The following is a 24,149-nucleotide window of genomic DNA, read 5'->3' as shown; positions in this document are numbered from 1 at the left end:
TTTAAAGATACAGATGTCAAATTGTAAATTTAAATCAATGACGAAAAAACAAGTCAATCTTGTTTTTAGCTTTTGGTTAAAAATTATACAAGTTGAACAAAAAAAAATAGCATTCACAACACCTCAAATTACTTACACCCAACTAGAATCTAAAAATGCTTCCTAGAAGCTCTTTCAAACACTCCCTAAGAGTGGTAGGTTGGTATTATCACTTCCTTATTACAAAAACAGCCCTTATTTTTTTTAATCAATTTACAATTTATTTCCACAAAAAAAATAATTGCTCTGGTTAAAAAAAACGTCTTCTCAATACTTAATTGATAGATAAAATATTTTTGACATTAACTTTTTTTTATCACGCGCAATGGGCATGCCCAACCACTACTAGTATATATTATTTATTGAAGTTAAACTCATTTATTAACTAGTTTCTGTTTTAGTATGGTCGTGACTATATTATATTCCATATTTTCTTTTACATATTATTTATCTCATATCGTTTCAATTTCTAAATTTAATAGCTTCCATTTTACTTTTTTTAGAAAAAAAAAACTATTTCATTTTCTACTTTCTAACAAAACAGATGCATCACACGGATGTTACAATCCTTGATCACATATATATTAAAGCTGAGTCTAATATGTCCATTTAAAATGATATGAAGTGACAGATGTCATGGTCCATAGCCCCTTCACTCATGAAGTCCAAATCCATTGGAACAAGTAAATCCAGCAGTATTCAATATACCACGTGCACTTCAAAAACTTGGGGCTTCGGCCGTCGCCTGTTATCTTTACCTACTCACATCTCCCACTGCATAAATAACAACCCTCGCCTTCTTTCTCTGATCAAAACATAGATTGAAAAAAAAAAAAGAAGAAGCGCAACACTATATTTTAATTCTAAGTTCGCCCGTATTCGATCGTCGACTTCGCTTGGAAAATATATCAATCAAATCATCATATATAGAAGAATGAGTTCGGGAAGAAGAGCTTGGTTAGTAGCAGCAAGCATTGGAGCGGTAGAGGCCCTGAAAGATCAAGGATTCTGCCGATGGAATTATGGCATGAGGGTCTTGCAGCAACACGCCAAGAACAGTCTCAGGGATTACAGTGCCACGGCCAAGAAATCGATCCCCTCCATGGCTTTGAAGAAGATGATGACGGAAGAAAGAATGAATAAATCCGAGGAATCGTTTAGGAAAGTTATGTACTTGAGCTGCTGGGGTCCTAACTGATCCCTCCCTTGTAGAAATTTATATATATCCTTTATATGAATATATATGTTGATGTTAATCTTATCAATTTATCCCCTGGCCAGGTGGAAACTTGCGTTCTTGTTAGTTGCTACAAGCTTTTCTCTTTGGCCTTTATGTTGCTTGGTCGACCAAAAGAATCAAAGGAATAAATTTTACTTCTGAAAATATATATTATTTAACCAGCATTATTATTTTCTATATCACATGAAGTTAAATAGTGGTTTTAGATTATTTATATTTAGAAAAAACTTTAAATGAAACACCGTAATTTGAAATATATAACATCATAATTTTTAATAAATATATCTAAATTAAATTAGAGTATATATGAAATGCACCTAAAATTAAATACATTGGTTTATAATCTATAATCTCAAATACATCGATTTATCCTTATATCATTCAATTCAGATGTACAAGCTCTCAAATTAATGCAACAAAAAAAGAAATTAAAAAATGCCCTAATGTCACGAGCATTTCGCTAAACGTATATCGCTCAATATTAATTATCAAAAAGGGATCTCCTTAATTTGAGTTGGCACTATCAAGTAATCAAATTCTTCTATTTTCATTTATCGTGAAAATTACAATTTTGGTCGTATATCCTTTTATTTTTACGATTTTGATCATGTATATATAAATAAATTTCAATTTTAGTTATGTATATTATTTTTAGTTTTTTTACGGGACTTTAATTTGACAATGCATACACCAACTCATGTCAGTACTTAATCAATGCCTCATATAAAAAACACTAAAATCACCCCAACAAAAATAACAAATTAAATGTGAAATTTGATTAACATAAAAGACGAAAATTTCAAAATTGCACTTATCCACGTATTTATTATATTATGTTGAAACTTCGGCATTCTTTAATGTCATTGTAACACATTTATCCTCAAAATAGCCATCAAATTCATAATTTAAAATTGCTCGTATCATATGTGCACAAACAAATGGCAAGACAATATTTAAAATTTTCGTTGTAGGTGAATTGAACCAAATCCTTTTCACTAGTTTTATAATAACAAAGACACAGAAAATGCGTACTTAAACCTGTTTTTTGTTTGAATATAACTATCTAAATTTAAAGCAAATACCACGTGGCTCCAAAAACCATGGGTTGGAAAATAAAGAAAACGACCTAAGCAATTGGTTTTAATATATTCAAAACCAGTGACTGTTTCCTACGCTCCAGGTTGAATCGCTCCTAGTTTTTTACACCCAGCTTTAATAGATTCCTCTTTTATTAGCTAGCTCCATTCCCCCCTATGACTATATATATATCAAACACCTCATAATCAAGATTTTCACACCTGATCAATCAACCACACAAATTCAAGACATAATATTCCGTTCACCATATCAAATATATATATTCTCCAAAATGAGTGGAGTGGCACGAGAAGGTTGGGTTGTGGCGTCGAGCATTGGAGCGGTGGAGGCTTTGAAAGATCAATTAGGGATTTGCAGATGGAATTATAGCTTGAGGTGTATGCTTAAACATGCCAAAACGAGTGTCCAATCCTACAGTATTACGCATCTTCTTCCTGCAGCACCCAACTCCTTTTCTTCTGCTAAAACTGACCGGTCTTGCGTGGAGGGGAAGAAGAATATCGAAAATACAGAGAAGTGTTTGAAGAAAGTCATGGATTTGAGCTGCTGGGGTCCAACGACTGTTAGATTCTGATTCATGAGCGAATTGTGTTATTGGCTCTAAAATATCGATGCTTTTTCCACCGTTTAATATTTCTATCTGTTGCACTAGGAACAAGTAGATCATGGTTGTATTAGCTAAACTTATGTTATATATATATATATATATATTATTTTTTATAAAAAATTAGTTGTTAGTTATGATAATGAATTTCAGATGCTGTGTTGTAGATCTGGATATGAATTTGGGAATTGCGCCAATTAAGCCCATATAAATTAAAACCCAGTACTATAAATCCGTCGCTCGCCCGAGAAATAATTGATCAAATTCGAAAATAATTGCTTGATCAAGATATCCAAGCGAACGAATATATATAATAATAATAAGAAGAAGAAAACCCATTAACTAATGATCGGATTCTCCCATGGACACAGAGTCGGAAGGTATAGATAGAGACAATGCAGGCACATGGACAGCTGTATTTTGCAAAACGGCTTCTTCAATCAAATTGGATTCGATAGTATGAATGAATCAACACAAGATTTATGCTAAACCAGAGAGTACTTTGATTTCTTGTTCTTAAAGTTAAAATATCGTCAAATGTATTAGAATAAACAATATAAATATTATATAAAATATTTGCAGGATTCATTATACATACAACTAAGAACAGTTAATTCTAAATGTTATACGTACAAATACACCTTTAGTTTCTGGTTTAACATGAAGTATATTTTCGAAGAACGACAACCTTTACAGAAGATGGAAATAGAAGACAAGAGACTAACTTCACCATTGTTGTTTTAATTAAAAATAATTCTATGTATTGGCGTGATGTAGAATATGCTTAAAATAAAATTTATTGAGCATTGAAAGAAATGTTGTGAATAAATAAGTTAAATCGACAAGTTTCAAGCCAATCTTACATAATATAAGCATCAACTATTGGTAAGACTTAAACTCCAAATTGTTTTATCTACATTTAGAAGAATACTTTTACGTGTTAGTGTAAGTAATGACAGCATTAAAGAATGAAAATATGGTAATTGCAATTTAATGTAATTAGATTACATTCTAGGACTTGCAGTTTCGGGACCACAGAAACGGCGGCTTTTCCTCCATCACTCGCTCTTCCTCAGTCTCATCCGTTGCCAGATCGATTCTTCCTGCGCGCAGAAGACTTCGCCTCGATCCTTCGAAGAACCTCTACTTCCCTTGTGCGTCGGGTTGAATTAGTTCTTGCCGTGAATCAATTTGAACTTTATTTGCTTATCGCTGATTAGCTTAGTGGGTGGTTTGTTTGGTGCTTTGTGATATCGAAGACGAGGCAGGAAAGCAGGTAAGGAGTCCTGCTTTACGTATGTTTCTTTTTTACTTTCACACGATCGTTGTGTTTTCTGGCCACAACCTAACTTAAAAAATTTGTCCTGTCCCAGAATCACGCTGTATCTGTTGCTTGTTTTTTGGAAAATCAATAAATAGAAATAGCCCAGAAGCAGAAACAACACATCTTTCTGCCATTTCTTGTTTGTTTATACTGCTTCCGTATAATTGAATAAAATAGTCCTTTTTATCTGAATCTATTTTATTCATGTCACATCCTTTTTTTTGTTTATTCTTGAAGATTATATTTTTATTAGTTTAATAATTTTATCATGCTGACTATTATCCTCTATATGCTTATGGTTCATGAATTATAATCTTTTACATTTTTTTATCAATTTTTCAGATATAACTACGCTTTAATTGTATTTTTTTTATGTATTTCTGATTAAACATTAATTAATTGAAACTTTACCGCAAACAAAATACTGTTCTATTGTATTGTTTTGGTCAATTCAACAATCAAAATCCGTGTTTTTCTATTCCTCGCAAACAGATTTGTATCTATTTTTAATCAAAGTATATAGTTTTTGATCCTATGGACTCGTGAAATCTGAACTCGCTTTCAATGTTTGTGAACTGGATGATTGATAGCAAATTGCCTCGACTGTGTCGTTTTCTATATGTAGTTTCAAACTACCGCGCCAAAGAGTTGCTATATGAGACCTCCTGGAGGTATCCTTGCCTCATTGCTACTGGTAATTTTTTTTTTGACATACTTTTGCTTCTCTCGTCGTTCTTAGAAGTCCATAGACTCCATACTGATCATTATAAATCTTCAGTTCTCAAATTCTGATGGACGTGGAGTGAACCGATTTGTGTGCGTTATCAACAGTGTTCAAGTTTGTGGAGCATCCAGAAAACAATGAAAAGCCTATAAATCAGAAGAGCAGGGTTAAGTTCAAGATGATTAGCCTTAAGGTGAGAAAAGGAACAGATTACGTGCCAGAATTGGTAAGTGAGATGCCTACTAGCAATGTTGTTTATGAATCACTTGGTGACGAGGGTCATTGCAAGCATAAAAGACTTGACACAATTATCGAATAGTTGTTGAACTCTGTGAATGTGACGTATCTTGCATGCTGCGACATTTAGAAATTTTCTATGACTTACTGCCCCATTTTATTTCCTGTTGTTTATATTTATTTGTGTAGGCTTATAGTTCATGAATAATATGTATTGCGAGGCTTCAAATAAACTACTTGCTTCTGGTTTATCTCATGGTCCCTCTGCTTGTGAGTCCTCAGAATGGGATCATACCAGAAAGGATTTTTATCCAAACATTAATTGGGTGTATTCTGTTGAGTTCATGCCCGTTAGCAAGGTTTTACGATAACGCATGACACTAAACTTGTAGAGTTCATTTTGTTGAATAGTTTGGAGAAAATCTGTTATAGAGTAAAAAGTTGGTCGAAGTATTCTCAATGTGTACTTACACTTGTCATTTATCATACAATAGTTATGTATGTTTTAATTGGTCATAGCTGGAAAAATAATCACCAACTGGCCTCTGGCATTCGATGACCCAATCCATTGTCAAGAAACTTACCTGCATGAGGTATCGTTGTCAATTCAACATCTGTTCCATGTTTCCTTTCTATATGGATCATTGCTGGCTGCCACTACTTTTACTGAACGTCCAAGAGGCTTGTTTCCCATGAACTTCACTGGTTTTAACGTGCATGGTTATTTGAAATAGTGTACATCTTGATCCCTATAAAGGTAAACAGCATGCATATTGGGAATACTAGAACCTCTGTTTCCCATAGGAGTTGGTTTGAATTTCTGCGCAGTTTGATGAACAAAGGGATCAAGTGACCGTGGAGCATAATTTCCGAGTTGTATTCTTGGATCTAGAGAGCCTTAATCCTGTAAACGATGTTTTTTTATCATTTCATGTTGTGTTTTTTGCTTCATGTTTGCTCATCTTTGCATCCAATGGAACCCTTTTGTGAATCTAGGCACTTGAAAAACTGAAGCGTCAGTTGGCTGAAGCTGATGCTGCAGTAGAAACTCGGAAAAAGCCTACACCTACCACAGCTACAGAAATGGTAGGGGAAGGCCTTGTTATAGATGAATGGGTTAGTATCAACCTTTTGTGTTTGGCCGTTTGTGCTAGTATACCTTTGATACTATTATTTAGCTGTACGTTAACCATTACTTGATCTTTATTTATTGTTCAGAAAGAGCGCAGGGAGAAATTTCTTGCAAGGCAGCAGGTTGAGGCTGTAGATGCTCTGTAGCATTGGTCGTTCTTCAGTGGTTGGCCTAATGCATCTGATCTCTCCCTTCCGTGGAATTCTTGGACTATTACCAATTCGATCTACGTTTAGTTTTTTTGATGTACCTGTAGTAAAATGTTCCAAGTTTGTAATTTAAATCGAGATCATTGTTTGTGGCAACATTACTGTCACAAAACAATGATCCTTTTTGTTATACATTCTTACCTGTAAATATTATTTTGTTTGGCAAGAATTGTAGCTGTTCCAGTCAAATCCAACAACTGTCAAATAAAAGAGGTTCAGCCTGCCCTGGTTTGTAAATGTTATTTGTTTGCCGATGAGCATAACGAAAACACAAATGCCAGAGACCACAAACCTCAAAGAAAAACTTGCGTTCTTTAATTGTGCTCATTAATTATACTAACATGAAATACATGTGATACACGATAATATCAATTATATAATAAATATTTGAAAATTATATTTTCTATATCTTAAACAATCTTAGTAGATGTTTCAAATAATACCAAATTTTGTGTACTCAATTTATAAATTTGTCTGATATATAATATTTTTTAAAAAAATGTTACTAAAATCTTTAAATTTTTTATTATAGCTAATTTCTTTAAACTCTTCTAATAGATTCATATTTTATGATATTATTATTATATTAACATTCATAATTGTTGATATAAATTTTTCTAAATAATTTATTAAACTTTTTACTTACCATTCTTAGTTAAAAAGCCCATAAAATATGTTAGTATTAAATATTGTATTATCCTATTATTATATATTTATCATTTTATCTACTATTGTATATATAATTAATTTTGTTTCATATTTTTCTTGTGATACTATAATTTATTATTTAATTAAAAATTACATTAAAAATATAATTACAAAATTGCATTAAAATTATTAAAAGACATGCGGAGACAAAATTAAAAGGATAAAAACATTAAAAGTAGTATAAATATGGATTATTTGATATAATTAATATAGAAATTATATTATATTTCTAAAATGATATAAGTTACTAGAATCAATGTATATTGTAGTGATAATTTATTAATAATTAATCATATATCATGGAATAAATATTAAATTTTGAAATTGTATTTTTAATTTTGCAGCAATTAGAATTTTATATATATATATATATATATATATATATATAAGCACTTTCTAATTAGGGATGTAATCGAGTCGAGCCGAGTCGAACTCTTAAATGTTTGAGCTTGGTTCGTTTATAATCGAGCCGAGCTCGAATTTTATTTAACGAATATATGCATAGCTCACGAGCTTATTCAAGCCTTTATCGAACCTAAATAAACTTAATAAATATGAATTATACATTTAAATTTTCATTAAATTAATTAAAAAGTAAATTATATATTTAAAGAAAAAAAATTTTCTTATTAAAATTTGTAAATTTATTATAATAAATAAATTTAATAGATTTTTCTATATATTTCATAAATAATATGCAAAATCAATAAATCAAATATCAAAACTATTATTTTTTTATCTAAAAGATTACTCGTGAACTTACAAACGAACATGTTCACGAGCTAACGAGCCGAATACTGTAAAGCTTAAGTTTGGTTTGTTTATCTTAACGAGCCTTATTAAACGAGCTCAAACGAGCTTTTATCGAATCGAGTTTCGAATAGCTCACAAATGGTTTGGTTCGTTTATATCCGTATTCTTGATTAAGACGGAGAAAGAGCAAAACCAAAGCAATAGAATAAAATATAAAAAATAAAAAATAAAAAAATAAAACCACAACTGGACTGTACGCAGAAAAACTGGAAACTTGGCTAAACATCACCATCAATCAATTAAAATCCAAGAATTGAATCAGCAGCTAACAACATATAAAACGATGGCCCGATCAAGTGCTGCTTGAAGAAGCGTACAATGATGTGATAAGAAATCATATGTTCTCCGGCAACTGAAATTTCTGGGAACCAAAGATTTGATGAGACGCACTTTCCACGAAGACAGCTACCCCACATTTGGATTCACTGAAACCTTCCCACAGGGGAAAATTGACAGTTCCGGAGATAGTTTTCTTTTCGGAGACGTCCTTTACAGAGCAGACCTTCTCCAGCCTCCGAACCACGTAATCATTGGTCAAAATTCGGCCTTTGTTGGGCCCGTTGGGACAATCTGTCACCAAGCTGCATTCATACAAAGCAACCATAATATTGACACCTTGCTGATCCGCTTTTGTCTTTAGAGATCCTGTCAACGAAACTAGTAATGAATCCGATGCTGGCTTCTGGAACGTAGCCTGTCAGAAAAAAGAAAAGGGAAAGAATTTTCAATGTAAGACATATGCAGATACATGACATTTGATGGATATATTTACAGGAATTGGTCCTGGATTGTGACCTGGAAAGCGGAACCAGATACTCGGGGTGCGTCTGCAATGGCGGATATCAGCGCTTCTGAATCATTACCCACACATTGAACCCTTCCCTGGATCACGACTTGGGGCGTGAACATGGTATCCAGATTAAGGGTCTCGACGTAGGCCTTTTGCCTGACGGTCCACTGGCTAGACCCGAATGGATCTTTCCAACCCAAGTAATCCCAGTAATCTACATGGTAGGCCAACAATATCAAGGGCACATCTAGGTTGAAATCGCCCCTCCCCAGCCGTGAAAAGAGCAGCTCCGCCTCCGGAGATGTGGCGCATCCCTGTGATGTGAAGAGCTCGACCACCACGGGGCCACCTCTCCGCTGCTCCTCCGTCGTTAGATCTGCCGTCACGTTGTCATCGTGACGAGAGGCTGTGGCGGTTTTCCCGAAACAGCTGAAGAGACGGCGCGCCATCTCCGACGTACCTAAGTATTGGCCTCTTCTCTTTTGTTTCCTTTGATGACACAGATTAATATAGAGAGATGGGAGAGAAAGAAATGTGAGTAAAATGATGAATGAAAGAGGAATAAAGAGCTGGAGATATTGCAGAGAAGAGAACAATGGTGGCAAATAAAGAAAAATGGCGAAGAAAACGGCGAGGAATGCCTGGATACGCGTTATATGTACTAATGTTTAATGTTTCATGCAGATATTATTTTGTTCTTCGTTTTTATGCTCCTGACCTGATACAAGGTAGTTTAATTAGGAAGATATTATTTGTGTAATATAATATAATATAATTTTCCGAAGATGAATCACTTTAGAATGTATTGTAATCTTATTTAAAGCAATCCTATATCCAACCACTAACCGGCAATCCTAACGTAACCATACATGATTCGACAATTAGACTAATAGTAATCTGTTTTTTACAAATTTCTAATGTCGAAATCACCGCTGCCTGAGTTGCCCACTTGTTCTCCCCAACTTGGAAATAAATCAACTTTTTATTTGAAATTGCTACGAAAATATTCAAAATTTCATAAAAAAGCTGTGAGATGTGAAAGAAACAAACAAATTGCAAGTCGCAGACTAACATTAATTGTGAAAACTATTTTTAGAAATGCCCAAAACTCCTAGAAATAAATTAGTAGGCAAATTGCATACGGATGCCACGTAATTTTCTTGAACGTCGTTGAATTTTAATTTTAGGGGTAACTGCATCGAACTTGTATACAAAATTCTCTTAACACGATGTCGTAAGTTAATTTTATGAGATAAATAACATATTTAAGTCAGATATATATCCGTAAAACTACTTCACACAAAAGACTCTTTTAAGATACTATTTTAGTATTGTATTTAAATGTGTGCATTTCCTCTCATATGCCAGATCAACTAAAAAAAATATTGACATGACATATATTCATAAATAATTACTCGTACTTTTTACGACAATATTGTAAGGATATACTCTCATTCTCATCATGCACACCTTAACGAACCCGTGATGTCTAAGCCACAAAATCGAGGTTCTTTCGAGATGTGCAAATCTTGATTTGGTACTTACACCATTAGTTATGGATTATTCAATATAATAACGTTATATATACATGATGAATTCTCTGTCATTTTATAAATTTTATGCGCCCGCTATTTCATTTGCAATATGTTCACAAAATGTATCTCGAACGATGTTTTGTAGAATGCCCTTATACCATTGACTGTCGGCGCTTGAGCATGTGGTATTTAATAGAATTATATAACATTTGATCAGCACCACCTAAATTTGTGATGTACGTTTAAATTATGTAAAACACGAGTTTTGAGATTGGCAAGTGTCCGAGCTTAAATAGAAGTCGAAATGCACGGAGAGGATATTTTTATTGTTCTCTTGAAATGGCTACTATTTTTATTCAGTTGTTAATTCCAATTTTGCAATAAAATGTTCTTAAAATTATTCCATCCATTTTACTCACAAGTCCTAATACGCAAGCCTTTAATTATTCGATGGATTTGTTCCGATACACTTGGCATAAATTCAGATGTAAATTAACTCATAAAAACACAAAACGATCAGAAATCAAAATCATCCTTATTGGGCTTGGGCGAGGTCAACAGAGCCGTGTAAAGCCTGAGCCTGTCCTCGCTAAGCGAAGTGCTCCTAGACAATGGCCTCCTCGGCCTAATAAACGAAAGAGATGTAAGCGTCAGTCGATGCTTATATCTCCTCCACGCCAACTGAATGGCCACAGCTGCCCATGTTCTCCATCCAGGAGAGTAGTAACGAGCACTTCTCTTTACTTTTTCATTCACAAATGTGTACCGAAAATGCTGGGTCACATACTTGACATCATCGGCTTCGAGCCCAAAAGCTTCTGTTGTTTCGAGAGTCACGAGCGTAGATGAAGATGGTGGAAGCCTTTCGATAAAGGGCCTTCGAAGACACCATGAGAGGAGCTCATCTCCACTGAAGTTTCCGGGACCTAGCATGCAGCAACTCTTTAGGCCGTCGCGCAGAACTTGGCTGCTTTGGAGATGGCCTCTTACTATGAATACCATCCTATGAACTGGATCTCCTTCTCGTGTTATCTTCCCAACAAGAAAGAGGATAGGATATATTTAATGGAGAGTATGCATATTGATTGACATTGTGATTTGTGTGGAAGTATATATATTTTATATGCTTGCAATTAACGGTTGGCACAATATATATCTATTTCCCTGTAAAAGTGAATTAGCCAAACTAGCCATCCATCCATATGTGAAAAAATTTGACATTAAATTGATATTTTGTAAATATATTTTATGTACACATGGTAAAACATTGTCGCTCATTTAAATGAAATTATTGTTTTTCAATTATTGACTATGTCAAACCTACAATAGTGGTGATAGAGGACAATGTTTTCAAATTATGAATTGACCAAACTAGTCTTCAATATGTATAAAACATTAGACATTACATTAATATTTTGGTAAATATATTTATGTTCTAGAGACATATACGATAAAACATCATTGTCTTTTTAAATTCAATTATAGTTTTTCAATTGTTGACCATGTCAAACCGGTTCATACATAATGAACAATAATGATTAAATAATTTAATAATAATAAGTAACCTTAATTTCACATTTTTCCCGTTTTAGCCTCAAGAAAACAAGTTTTCAATTTTACTTAATTATTAAACGATATAAATGTATATAAACTATAAAGAAATTAAAGAGTTTATGTAAAATATTAGACATTAGTAATTCCTAATTATTGATTTATAATTTGATGTGATTATGAGATGATTAACCGAGACACGATTTGAGGTAACGCGTGATAATTTATGTGCGAGGACAGTGCCTCTCGCGCACGTGCGCGACGTGATGCGCGCCTATGCGCCAAATGGGCAGAAGACCTCGCGCATATGCACAACATGAGGGCGCGCATATGCGCGAGCTGCACAGGTCGAGTCCAGAGAGCCTCGCGCATATGAGTTATGATTTGTAATTGATGTCTGTTGATATGGTATCGACGGGGATACTGAGATTGTGCCGTTATGCCGTTGATTTGAATTAAATCCAGATTAATCAGATTCAATGTTGAATTGAGAATGGAATATTGATATTATGATTCTCAATATGTTGTTTCAGATTTACAGAGACAATCTTGAGTTCAGAATTGATATTGCTTCAGACCGAGACTACAAACGAAAGGTATAAGTCAATGTGGTATTGGGAGATCGACTTGAGTCGGTTTAGACTTGAGTTTCCCTAAATCACATACTTTACTTTATTGCATTGATATTTGCATTGATTTGATTGATGTACTTGTTCTCTTGAATTATAGATAGCAGGTATTAGACGAATAATCTTGTGACAGAAGTGCCTGATAGTGGCGGGATGGCCACGGGCACATTGCACGATGTCACAAGATAGTATAGAAATCTTGGGACAGATGTGCCTGATAGTGGCGGGATCGCCACGGGCACATTGCACGATGTCACAAGATAGGATATTGGCGATAGGGCCACAGTCCATGACGGTTAGGTCAGGACACTGGATGTTTGGTTATATCGACGTGGATAGAACTGGAGTCTTTTCTATTACTGTTGGTCGATATAGGAATACCCACATCTGGAAACCGGAATCCCTAGACTAGGATTGAGTCTAGTCTGAGTCGTGGAGTCACCAGCATTGTCGACAGTTTGATATTGATTATTTTTCAGCTTTTGATATATATTGCTGTTATCTATCCATGCTTTTATGTTTATCATATGATTGCATGTTTCGTTGATTTATACTGGGATTATATTCTCACAGGAATTATCCGGCTGTTGTCTTGTTTTTATGTGTACATGACAACAGATGGGACAGGATCAGGGTCCAGGAGATGAGGATAGATCGTGATAGAGTGGAGACTTCGGACTTTGATGTATATAGGGTTTTGGCACTTGATAATTAGATGTTGAACCTTAGTCTTTACTGATTTGTAGACGGTACAGGACTTGTACTTTATTTTATATTGAGTTGTATATTAGTTTGATCTAACTACTTTCCGCATTAAAAAGAAAAAAATTTTATGACCCTAATTACTTGATTAGTAAATTGATCCTGATGACGATTAAGAATTGATTAGCGTCCGGGTCCCCACAACAGGTGGTATCAGAGCGATAGATCCTTCAGATTGAGATAGGAGTTAGTGAGCTGGGTAGAATGTGTTTCTTTCCTGCTTTTGATTGCTAGCATGATTTATTGTTTTAATACATGTTTACCTGAAATATCTGATTTTGATATGGTATTGTGTATTATCTTGAATGGATCAGCTGTAAGATGATCCGATGAGGATTGAAACTGATCTGTTGTAATTGGGTTACTAATCCATTTAATTATCAGATATGCCTCCGAGAAGAGTACCAGAACAGGGTAGCACGTCCAATCCTCCAATGGACGTTACAGCTACTCCAATGGAGACATTGTTAAAAAGGTTTCAGTCTTTCCATCCACCGACTTTGAAGGGTACGGAGAATTCCGTGGAGTGTGAGAGTTGGTTGGACGATATTGAGATGATGTTCGAATCTTTAGAGTATATTGACAAGCGAAGGGTGAAATTGATAGGACACCAGTTACACGACGTTGCTAAAAACTGGTGGATCACAACAAAACGGGCATTGGAACACCGAGGTACGACTATTACCTGGAATGTGTTTAGAACTGAATTCTATCAGAGGTTCTTTCCAGTGTCTTACAGAAAGGACAAGGGAGCCGAATTTGCTAATTTGAGGCAGGGCCAGCTTAACATTGAGGAATATGTGGCCAAATTCTCTTCACTGTTGCGATTTGCTCCACATGTGGCTGAACATGATGAGGCTGTCGCTGATCAGTTCATAAATGGCCTAAATCCGGAAATATTTACGTTGGTAAACACTGGGAGACCGAACAATTTTACCGACGCCTTGAACAGAGCCAAGGGAGCCGAAGCCGGTCTGATGAGACAGAGAGGAGCTTCGTTTATGATTCCACCACCGGGGCCACAACAACCACCTCCTCGATTCGAAGGTGGAAGCAGCAGTGGCGGAAAGAAGGATTTCTTGAAAACTAGAGGGAAGAAATTCAAGAAGTCAGGAAGCAGTTCTTCTAGCTCTGGGAGTCCTCGACAGAGCCAGAGCTATACCGGACCTATTTGCAATACTTGTGGAGGGAAGCATTCCACTGAGCAGTGCCAAAAAGTGTTTGGCAGTTGCCGTATCTGCAAACAACAGGGACACTTTGCCCGAGTTTGTCCCCAGAGAGGTGCCCAGGGATCCCAGGCAGCAGAGTCATCTAGATCAGTGGCTCAGACAGGGAGACGACCATCTGCTGTGCATTCCTTTCAGCCAACACCGTCTACTCAGTCACAGCAGAGGCCAGGAGGAAGCCAGACAGTGAGCCAGCCTCCTAGACAGCAGGCCCGAGTTTTTGCTTTGACCGAGGAGCAGGCACAGGATGCACCTGATGATGTTGTGGCAGGTAACTGTTTTATTTCTGGTAATCCTGCATACGTATTGATTGATACTGGTGCATCGCATACTTTTATTTCTGAGAGGTTTGCATTGAGTCATGCATTACCCATTGAGTCATTGTCTGCGGTAGTGTCTGTCTCTTCCCCGTTAGGGACAGGTTTAATATCGGTGAAGTCTGTGAAATCTTGTATACTGCAGTACGATGGGCATACGATTGAGTTAGACTGTATTGTGCTTAGTTTATCTGATTTTGATTGTATTATCGGTATTGATATTTTGACCAAGTACCAAGCTACAGTTGATTGTTTCCACAAGATAGTGAGATTCAGACCTGAGATGGCCGAGGAGTGGAAATTTTACGGTAAAGGTTCTCGAGCTAGAATTCATTTGATATCTGCGATAAATATGACTCGATTATTGCAGAAAGGAGCGGATGGATTCTTGGTATATTCAGTTGATTTACTGAAGTCGAGCCCATCATTGGCGGACTTGCCAGTGGTGTGTGAGTTTGCTGATGTCTTTTCGGATGAGATTCCTGGATTGCCTCCGATTCGAGAAATAGACTTCAGCATTGAGTTAATGCCAGGAACAGTTCCGATTTCGAGGGCTCCGTACCGGATGGCACCGATCGAGTTGAAAGAGTTAAAAGAACAGTTGGAGGATTTACTGGCCAATGGGTATATCAGACCGAGTGTATCTCCTTGGGGTGCTCCAGTACTGTTCGTGAGGAAGAATGATGTCGATGAGACTTTGTATTGACTACCGGCAACTGAATAAGGCAACGATAAAGAATAAATATCCATTGCCTCGTATTGATGATTTATTTGATCAGTTGCAGGGTTCTTCGGTATATTCCAAGATCGATCTGAGATCTGGATACCATCAACTGAGAGTCAGGGATTCTGATATCTCGAAAACTGCATTTAGAATCAGGTATGGACACTATGAATTTATTGTCATGCCATTTGGTTTGACGAATGCACCAGCGGTATTCATGGGATTAATGAACCGTATCTTTCAGAAATATCTCGATGATTTTGTGATCATTTTCATCGATGATATCTTGATCTATTCAAAGAATGTGATGGAGCATGCTGAGCATTTAAGAACTGTGTTGCGAATTTTGAGGGCGGAGAGATTGTATGCTAAACTGTCGAAATGCGAGTTCTGGTTGAAACAGGTGGTATTTCTGGGGCATATTATATCCGGAGACGGGATATCCGTTGATTCTAGTATGGTTGAGGCAGTGATTTCTTGGCCGAGACCGACATCTGTACCAGAAATACACAGCTTTATGGGTTTGGCAGGATATTATCGCCGATTCATTAAAGATTTTTCGAGTATTGCCAAACCAATTACACAGTTGACTCAGAAGAATGCTCCATTTGTTTGGTCTGAGGAATGTGAGACCAGTTTTTTCGAATTGAAGAAGAGATTGACCAGTGCTCCAATATTGACTATCCCGTCAGGTACTGGTGATTTTGTTGTTTATTGTGATGCATCTCACCGCGGATTGGGTTGTGTTTTGATGCAGCGGGGGCATGTGATTGCGTATGCCTCGAGACAGCTGAAACCACATGAAACTCGTTACCCAATTCATGATCTTGAATTGGCAGCCATCGTCTTTGCATTGAAGATATGGCGACATTATCTGTACGGTGAGAAGTTTGAGATCTATTCTGATCACAAAAGCTTGAAATATCTGTTTTCACAGTCCGAATTGAATATGAGGCAGCGAAGATGGCTTGATTTGCTTAAAGATTTCGATTGTGAAATCAAATACTACCCAGGAAAATCCAATGCAGCAGCTGATGCACTGAGTCGAAAGGTATGTTCTCTATCCTTATCGACTATGGGTGTATGTTTCGAATTTGATTGAAGACTGCTGTTTGTCTGGATTAGTATTTGAGACAGATCGGAGACCTATGAGATTATATACTATTCAAGCTGAACCAGAGCTGATTTTGAGAATTAAAGCAGCTCAAAAAGTTGATCAGAATATACAGAAGTTGATTGCTATGGTCAGAGCTGGACATCGATCGGAATATCGGGTTCAAAATGGTATTTTGTATGTGAATAATCGTCTTGTTGTGCCGAATGTTTCGGATTTGAGACAACGAATACTAACAGAAGCGCACAACAGTCGTTTTAGCATTCATCCTGGTGGCAGGAAAATGTATAATGATTTGAAGACACAATATTGGTGGAAGCAAATGAAATCAGATGTTACTGAATTTGTAGCCAAGTGTCTGAACTGCCAACAGGTGAAAGCTGAGAGGAAGAAACCAGGAGGATTGTTACAGAGTTTGTCGATTCCTGAATTGAAATGGGATCACATTTCCATGGATTTTGTGACACAGTTACCGAGGTCCTCCCGAGGTTGTGATGCAATTTGGGTCGTGATTGATCGATTGACCAAATCTGCATGTTTTATTCCATACAAAATGACGTACAGATATGATCAGATGGCCGATATCTATGTCAAGGAAGTGGTTAGATTGCACGGAGTGCCAAAGTCGATTGTTTCAGACTGTGATCCTCGGTTTACTTCGCACTTCTGGCAGAGCCTGCAGCAAGCTCTCGGTACGAAGTTACATCTAAGTACCGCATATCATCCACATACTGACGGACAGTCAGAGCGGACGATTCAGACATTGGAAGATATGATGAGAGCTGTAGTGCTTGATTTTAGCACTAATTGGCAAGATGCATTGCCTCTTTGCGAGTTTTCGTACAACAATAGCTACCAAACGAGTATTGAGATGGCACCTTTTGAAGCGTTGTACGGGAAGAAGTGTCGATCCCCTCTCTATTGGGATAATATCTCTGAAGTTCCTGAGACTGGAACTGATATGATCAGAGATATGACTGAAAAAGTGAAATTGATTCAGAAGAAAATGAAGGCAGCTCAGGACCGACAAGCCAAATATGCCAACCTTCGACGACGACCGTTGGTATTTGAGGTAGGAGACTGAGTATTCCTGAAGATTTCTCCTTTTAGAGGTGTGGTTAGATTTGGAAAGAAAGGGAAATTGTCTCCACGATATGTTGGTCCTTATGAGATTCTCGAAAAGATAGGAGATCGTGCCTATCGACTCGCCTTGCCGCCTTCATTATCAGGGATACATGATGTTTTTCATGTATCTATGCTGCGGAAGCATCTCCCTGATGATTCTCATGTTATGCAGCCAGACGAGGCCGAACTTGATGAATCTCTGAGTTACGTTGAAAAACCAATCCGAATTATCGATCGTAAAGAAAAACAACTCAGAACGAATATTATTCCTCTTGTGAAAGTTCAATGGACTCGTCGTGGCATTGAAGAAGCTACTTGGGAAACTGAATCAGATATGAGACAAGAATTCCCAGCATTGTTTCACTGATGTAAATGTTTATTCGGTTTTAATTACATGCCTTCTTAATGATATGATTTGACGATCTGTGATTTCGAGGACGAAATCATATCTTATGGGGAAGAAATGTAATACCCGAGAATTTTATCCTAGTAATCCGTAATTATTAATTTATAATTTGATGTGATTATGAGAGGATTAACCGAGACACGATTTGAGGTAACGTGTGATAATTTATGTGCGAGGACAGTGCCTCTCGCGCACGTGCGCGACGTGATGCGCGCCCATGCGCCAAATGGGCAGAAGACCTCGCGCATATGCGCGACATGAGGGCGCGCATATGCGCGAGCTGCACAGGTCGAGTCCAGAGAGCCTCGCGCATATGCGCGGAATTGAGGCGCGCATATGCGCGAGCGGCTTGGAAGACACGTGCCGAGACATACTGTCTCGCGCATATGCGCCGATTTTGAATCCGACTTCGATACTGTGTTCCTATCGATGCAGGCTACAACTGGACGTAAGTTTTGCTACGTTTTGATATGTTTTGAAATTATGCTATTGTCAGAATTGAATGGAATTCATATATGATGTTCTTGACATGTTAGACATCATAGAATCGAAGTCAGATTAAGAAACGGACTGATTATGGAATTGTTATGATTTTCTGAGTATATTGATTTGAAATCGGACAGATTTGGATTATGAATAAATTACATATTATATCGGATATGAGTTATGATTTGTAATTGATGTCAGTTGATATGGTATCGACGGGGATACTGAGATTGTGCCGTTATGCCGTTGATTTGAATTAAATCCAGATTAATCAGATTCAGTGTTGAATTGAGAATGGAATATTGATATTATGATTCTCAATATGTCATTTCAGATTTACAGAGACAATCTTGAGTTCAGAATTGATATTGCTTCAGACCGAGACTACAAACGAAAGGTATAAGTCAATGTGGTATTGGGAGATCGATTTGAGTCGGTTTAGACTTGAGTTTCCCTAAATCACATACTTTACTTTATTGCATTGATATTTGCATTGATTTGATTGATGTACTTGTTCTCTTTGATTATAGATAGCAGGTATTATACGAGTAATCTTGTGACAGAAGTGCCTGATAGTGGCGGGATCGCCACGGGCACATTGCACGATGTCACAAGATAGTATAGAAATCTTGGGACAGATGTGCCTGATAGTGGCGGGATCGCCACGGGCACATTGCACGATGTCACAAGATAGGATATTGGCGATAGGACCACAGTCCATGACGGTTAGGTCAGGACACTGGATGTTTGGTTATATCGACGTGGATAGAACTGGAGTCTTTTCTATTACTGTTGGTCGATATAAGAATACCCACATCTGGAAACCGGGATCCCTAGACTAGGATTGAGTCTAGTCTGAGTCGTGGAGTCACCAGCATTGTCGACAGTTTGATATTGATTATGTTTCAGCTTTTGATATATATTGCTGTTATCTATCCATGCTTTTATGTTTATCATATGATTGCATGTTTCGTTGATTTATACTGGGATTATATTCTCACCGGAATTATCCGGCTGTTGTCTTGTTTTTATGTGTACATGACAACAGATGGGACATGATTAGGGTCCAGGAGATGAGGAGAGATCGTGATAGAGTGGAGACTTCGGACTTTGATGTATATAGGGTTTTGGCACTTGATAATTAGATGTTGAACCTTAGTCTTTACTGATTTGTAGACGGTACAGGACTTGTACTTTATTTTATATTGAGTTGTATATTAGTTTGATCTAACTACTTTCCGCATTAAAAAGAAAAAAAATTTATGACCCTAATTACTTGATTAGTAAATTGATCCCGATAACGATTAAGAATTGATTAGCGTCCGAGTCCCCACAACAATGATGTTTTTGTAAATATATTTACGTACTAGGGAGATACATGGTAAAACATCATTGTCCCTTTAAATAAAATTATGAATTTTCAATTATTGACCACGTTAAACTGATTGATATATAATGAGCAATGATGAATAAGAAATTTAATAATTAATAAATAACCTTAATTTCCAGGTTTATTTTTCCATTTTAGCAGAAAACAAAAAAAAAGTTTCCGATTTTATTTATAATATAGATGTAAATGTAAATAATAATAATTTTTAAAATGATATAAATGTATACAAACCGCAAAGAAATCGAAGAGTTTATTGATAAAGTCTTTAATGTATATAGAATTCATCAGTAATGCATATTATTTTACTTTTTCAATGATAATAAAAAAATCTTAAAATATCTATATATAATGAGAATGAATTCAAATTTTTTATTAATGGCTTCAAAACTTAGCAAATGTAATTCTTAAAAAAAATGAAGGGATAAGATAATACATGCCGTTGGATATTAATTTATAGTGGTGATATTTTTCCCCCTTTTTGAGATAGAATAGTTGTATTTCAATAAATATCACAATATAAAAATAAGATGAAAATATAATTGTTAGAAAAAAGCTAGTTATTTGTAACATATATGCATCATTCAAGTTAATTAAGTTAAAATTTGTAACGTCTATTACCATTTACCATTCAACTCAATTAAATTGCATAAAATAACAATTATTAATTTAAGAAAATGAATCTATATTCAGTAAAATGGTAGGAAATGAAGTTTCTTTAGCTTACTACTTTAAGCAAATATATTCCGGGCATAAAAAGAGTGAATGAAGTATTTTTTTTTTAAGTTTATTTCAATTCTTATGTCTAAATATATTATTATTTTTTTCTTCAAAATATAATTTATGTTTGTAGGCTTTTTTTAGCTAATATAATGTTTTATTATTTTTTTATATAACTTATTGACGGACAAAATGAATGTTTTTGAAATATTTTGAATTTATGATATTCACGTTGTTATAATTTAAAATATACCCTAAAATGAACAATTGTTGTTACATGTTCTTAGTTATTTCAAGAATTATATTTAAGTACTATTTTAGATATTCAATAGGTAACTTTTTAATTGTAAGAGCATATTTATCGATTAATTAATGTAACGAGTAAGAAAATATCAAAATCACATACCAAAATGTTTTTCACACTTTTATATTGTTTTATTAATTAAAATCCATTCATATCATTCTATTTATCCTCTTATGTTAGCTCAATCAATTCAAATACATTCATATAATTGTATTTGTATTGTTATGTTAGTTCAATTTTGTATTTAATATGATAAATCATTATTTTCAATTTTTATTATTTGTTTTAATTTGATCTATCATTTTCTGAACAAAGTAATTTTATTTTTATATATATAGACACTCAATATTTTACAACTAGTTAATATTTTATACTCACAGTTTCTCCTTTTGTGAATATGAGGGACTTCACCCGATCGCAGATATTCTCCAGGACCAAGTTATCCATGTGCTGGAACAAAGGCACCTGAAACAGCTCCATTGATTCATTGGAACATTGTTACAATCAGAATAGCTTTGAAATCGAAGCTAATTATTCATTAAAATAAATTACCTGTCGAACTAAATCTAAACACAGATGATACTTGATATCTCTCCGTAGTCCTTCAGGCAGATTTCGAGTCATCTCACATTCATCTACTCCTCGCATTGCTGCCCAACGTTGCCTTTCGTAGTTCCTCACCCTTTGCCTAAACGACAGTGGCAATCGTCTCTTTCTCATCCACCACTCTATGTTTCTCATCTTCAGCTGCATTGATTGTTTCTTTGACGTAGTCGCATTCAGGAACACCTGATAATATCATTTAATGTGGCCGTCTGTATCAAATTTTCAATAATTTATTTAGTGAAGAAACTAAAAGAGGACTCTTTAGTTTTGATTACCTTGATGTTACCGATCAACATTGTGACCAGAATTAGTCCAGTGGTCAGCACAATGATGATAAAAACAAGTTCTACCCAATCCGTAGTGCTCTCCAAATTCCCAAATGTACTGTTCCATTGATCACAAAGTGAAAGTTACATAATAATTGTCACAATAATTTATTCAGTAACAGTATATATATTACCTGAGGGTCATGAGGCCCCAGAAGATTGGAAACATTATCTTCTCCAAACGATTCTCATTTGTAATGAGCTGAACCGTCCATTTATAAGCTCCATAGGCCAAATTGTCGTAATTTCCGAGGCATGTGGATCTTGCATTATTGTTTTCGCCCCATATAAACCGTGCTCGATCTGTTATTAAACTTGTTGTTCCATAATAAATGGGTCGCTGGCATGCCATCATTCTGAGGTTACAGTCCATCGTAACCATGCATTGCTCCTTCAAGCACTTTGCGGCCCTTTGTATGCCTAGCAAGTACCAGCATGCTCCCACAGCCTAGTCATTGGCATTTCTTATGGACGTTTAATTCGCGATGAACTTTTCGATTATTGCGTAAAATGATTGGGTTGTAATAGTAAGCTTACGTACATGAGATGCCACAAAATACGCAATCATGTTGAGAGCAATGCCCCACCAAACAGTTCCGAAAATGTAGCCCGACAGATTCTGCATGCGTCGCAACAAGCAAACCGAATGGTAGATTTTAGGCACATATTGGAAGATAAATGTTACTAATAATACAGTCATCACCACCGTTGTTGACCCTTTATCCAACATCTTGGGGATCACCACCATCATTAAAATCTGCAAATTCATTAATTAAATAGGTCAGCCTCGTTGTGATTTGAGAAAATAGTAAATTAGTTTTAATTTTCCATTTTTTATACAGATATACAGTTTATATATATATATATAGTGTCGGAACCCACCGTCACTAATGTTCGATGCAATTGGGTAAACCTCATCACTAACACACTAATTTGTAAACCACAGTAGTCTGATAGACTGAACTGGACAAGTCATATGTAACAGTCTTGTCCGATAAACTAAGCATTAGAATTCTGTGTTAATTAGTTCTATTATATTTAGATAAATATAACATTACATTTTTGTGGACATTTAAAATTTACGAGCAGGCTAGGTAGGTCACTTGAAGTCTAATGAACTGCCCAATGGGTACGATAGGATGTATGTTATTTCTGTATGCGTCGTATATGTGATAGTGCTAGCTGCTGCATACAAACAATTCAGATTACATGCTGGATTCTTTACAACCTCACATGAACTACTCAATACATCCAAATATTAATACTTACGATTTGGCAACACTCCCTCTGCATTACCAGAAAGCTGAGTCACACAATTATTCCAGCGACGAAAAAGGAAAAAAAAATTCTTACCTGGGGCAATGGAATGACGACGAATAGATCCAGGAAGAAACCCGTTTTAACCTTCAAATATTTAGACTCGATGGATCGAGTGGTGGTGGAGTCAACATCACGCAACCGGCTCTCGGGGCTGACCCCGGTGGTGCGGGGGTTCATCTTGAGCTGCAGCCACATGTTCCACAAGTGCAAGGCGTCGGTTGTGGTACGGATAACGGTGACCGTGACAGCGAACCATCCGTCAACGAAGAGGCACATGCAGTTCTCGCTTACTGAAAGGGCGTAGAAGAAAAGCGGATCCACGAACAAGCCAGCGGCTGAAACCAGGAGGAATATTTTGTTCCACTCTCGAACCCATCTTGCCCTAGAGTCCAAAACGTTCCCCCAGAGCCACCCCCCACGGTGTCGCCGTCCACGACCACCGATAAAGCTTTTGCAACCGTCTGGATTGATGTCTTGCTCCTCCTCTTGGTCCATTACCTCCTCCTCCACCTCTTCATCGTCATCCTCTTCTTCGGAATAAGAATCAGTGTCGCCACCAGCGTAAGTGTGGGGGAGCCGTTCCCGCAGAGGACTCGCCATGGCGATGAATTATTCTTTATCTAATTTTGTGTTTTTGGAACACGATGAATGATAAACTGGGGGGGGACAATGCATGCTTTGAGATATGGTGTG

The 24,149-nt window shown here is 36.2% G+C and overlaps 3 protein-coding genes across 3 annotated transcripts; 1 reads left to right on the top strand and 2 right to left on the bottom strand.

Annotated features, from left to right (window-relative positions):
- Positions 1 to 4,235: 4,235 nt before the first annotated feature.
- Positions 4,236 to 6,848, top strand: LOC142526134 (vesicle-associated protein 4-1-like; the record flags this gene model as incomplete). The annotated part of the gene is made up of 6 exons (XM_075630393.1): positions 4,236 to 4,257; positions 4,931 to 4,999; positions 5,137 to 5,255; positions 6,095 to 6,172; positions 6,263 to 6,382; positions 6,485 to 6,848. Coding segments are annotated over 6 exons (468 nt in total), but the record flags the coding sequence as incomplete, so codon positions are not given.
- Positions 6,849 to 8,291: 1,443 nt separating this feature from the next.
- Positions 8,292 to 9,605, bottom strand: LOC142526913 (uncharacterized). Its single transcript, XM_075631576.1, has 2 exons — positions 8,924 to 9,605; positions 8,292 to 8,822 (listed from the first exon to the last, which is right to left on the bottom strand). The coding sequence occupies exons 1-2, from the start codon at positions 9,365 to 9,367 to the stop codon at positions 8,463 to 8,465; spliced, it is 804 nt and encodes a 267-aa protein (XP_075487691.1). The 5' UTR covers positions 9,368 to 9,605; the 3' UTR covers positions 8,292 to 8,462.
- Positions 9,606 to 10,823: 1,218 nt separating this feature from the next.
- LOC142526220 (cyclic nucleotide-gated ion channel 4-like) lies at positions 10,824 to 24,149 on the bottom strand. Its single transcript, XM_075630471.1, has 7 exons — positions 23,490 to 24,149; positions 22,678 to 22,893; positions 22,271 to 22,584; positions 22,086 to 22,194; positions 21,757 to 21,993; positions 21,583 to 21,669; positions 10,824 to 11,485 (listed from the first exon to the last, which is right to left on the bottom strand). The coding sequence occupies exons 1-7, from the start codon at positions 24,054 to 24,056 to the stop codon at positions 10,970 to 10,972; spliced, it is 2,046 nt and encodes a 681-aa protein (XP_075486586.1). The 5' UTR covers positions 24,057 to 24,149; the 3' UTR covers positions 10,824 to 10,969.

Source organism: Primulina tabacum, chromosome 15 (genome assembly GCF_025594145.1).
Source record: "Primulina tabacum isolate GXHZ01 chromosome 15, ASM2559414v2, whole genome shotgun sequence".
NCBI classification, from domain to species: domain Eukaryota; kingdom Viridiplantae; phylum Streptophyta; class Magnoliopsida; order Lamiales; family Gesneriaceae; genus Primulina; species Primulina tabacum.
The sequence above is the reverse complement of the archived record's forward strand: the minus strand, read 5'-3'. Positions and strand labels throughout refer to the sequence as shown.

Excerpts from the sequence above, each read along its gene's own strand:
- LOC142526913 (XM_075631576.1), bottom strand. The coding sequence starts at position 9,367 with ATGGCGCGCCGTCTCTTCAGCTGTTTCGGGAAAACCGCCACAGCCTCT. Across the intron at positions 8,823-8,923 it reads TATCTGGTTCCGCTTTCCAG|GCTACGTTCCAGAAGCCAGC; the intron begins GTCACAATCCAG and ends TTTTTCTGACAG.
- LOC142526220 (XM_075630471.1), bottom strand. The coding sequence starts at position 24,056 with ATGGCGAGTCCTCTGCGGGAACGGCTCCCCCACACTTACGCTGGTGGC. Across the intron at positions 22,894-23,489 it reads TCGTCATTCCATTGCCCCAG|ATTTTAATGATGGTGGTGAT; the intron begins GTAAGAATTTTT and ends ATGAATTTGCAG. Across the intron at positions 11,486-21,582 it reads TATTCACAAAAGGAGAAACT|ATAACACGAGAAGGAGATCC; the intron begins GTGAGTATAAAA and ends CTTGTTGGGAAG.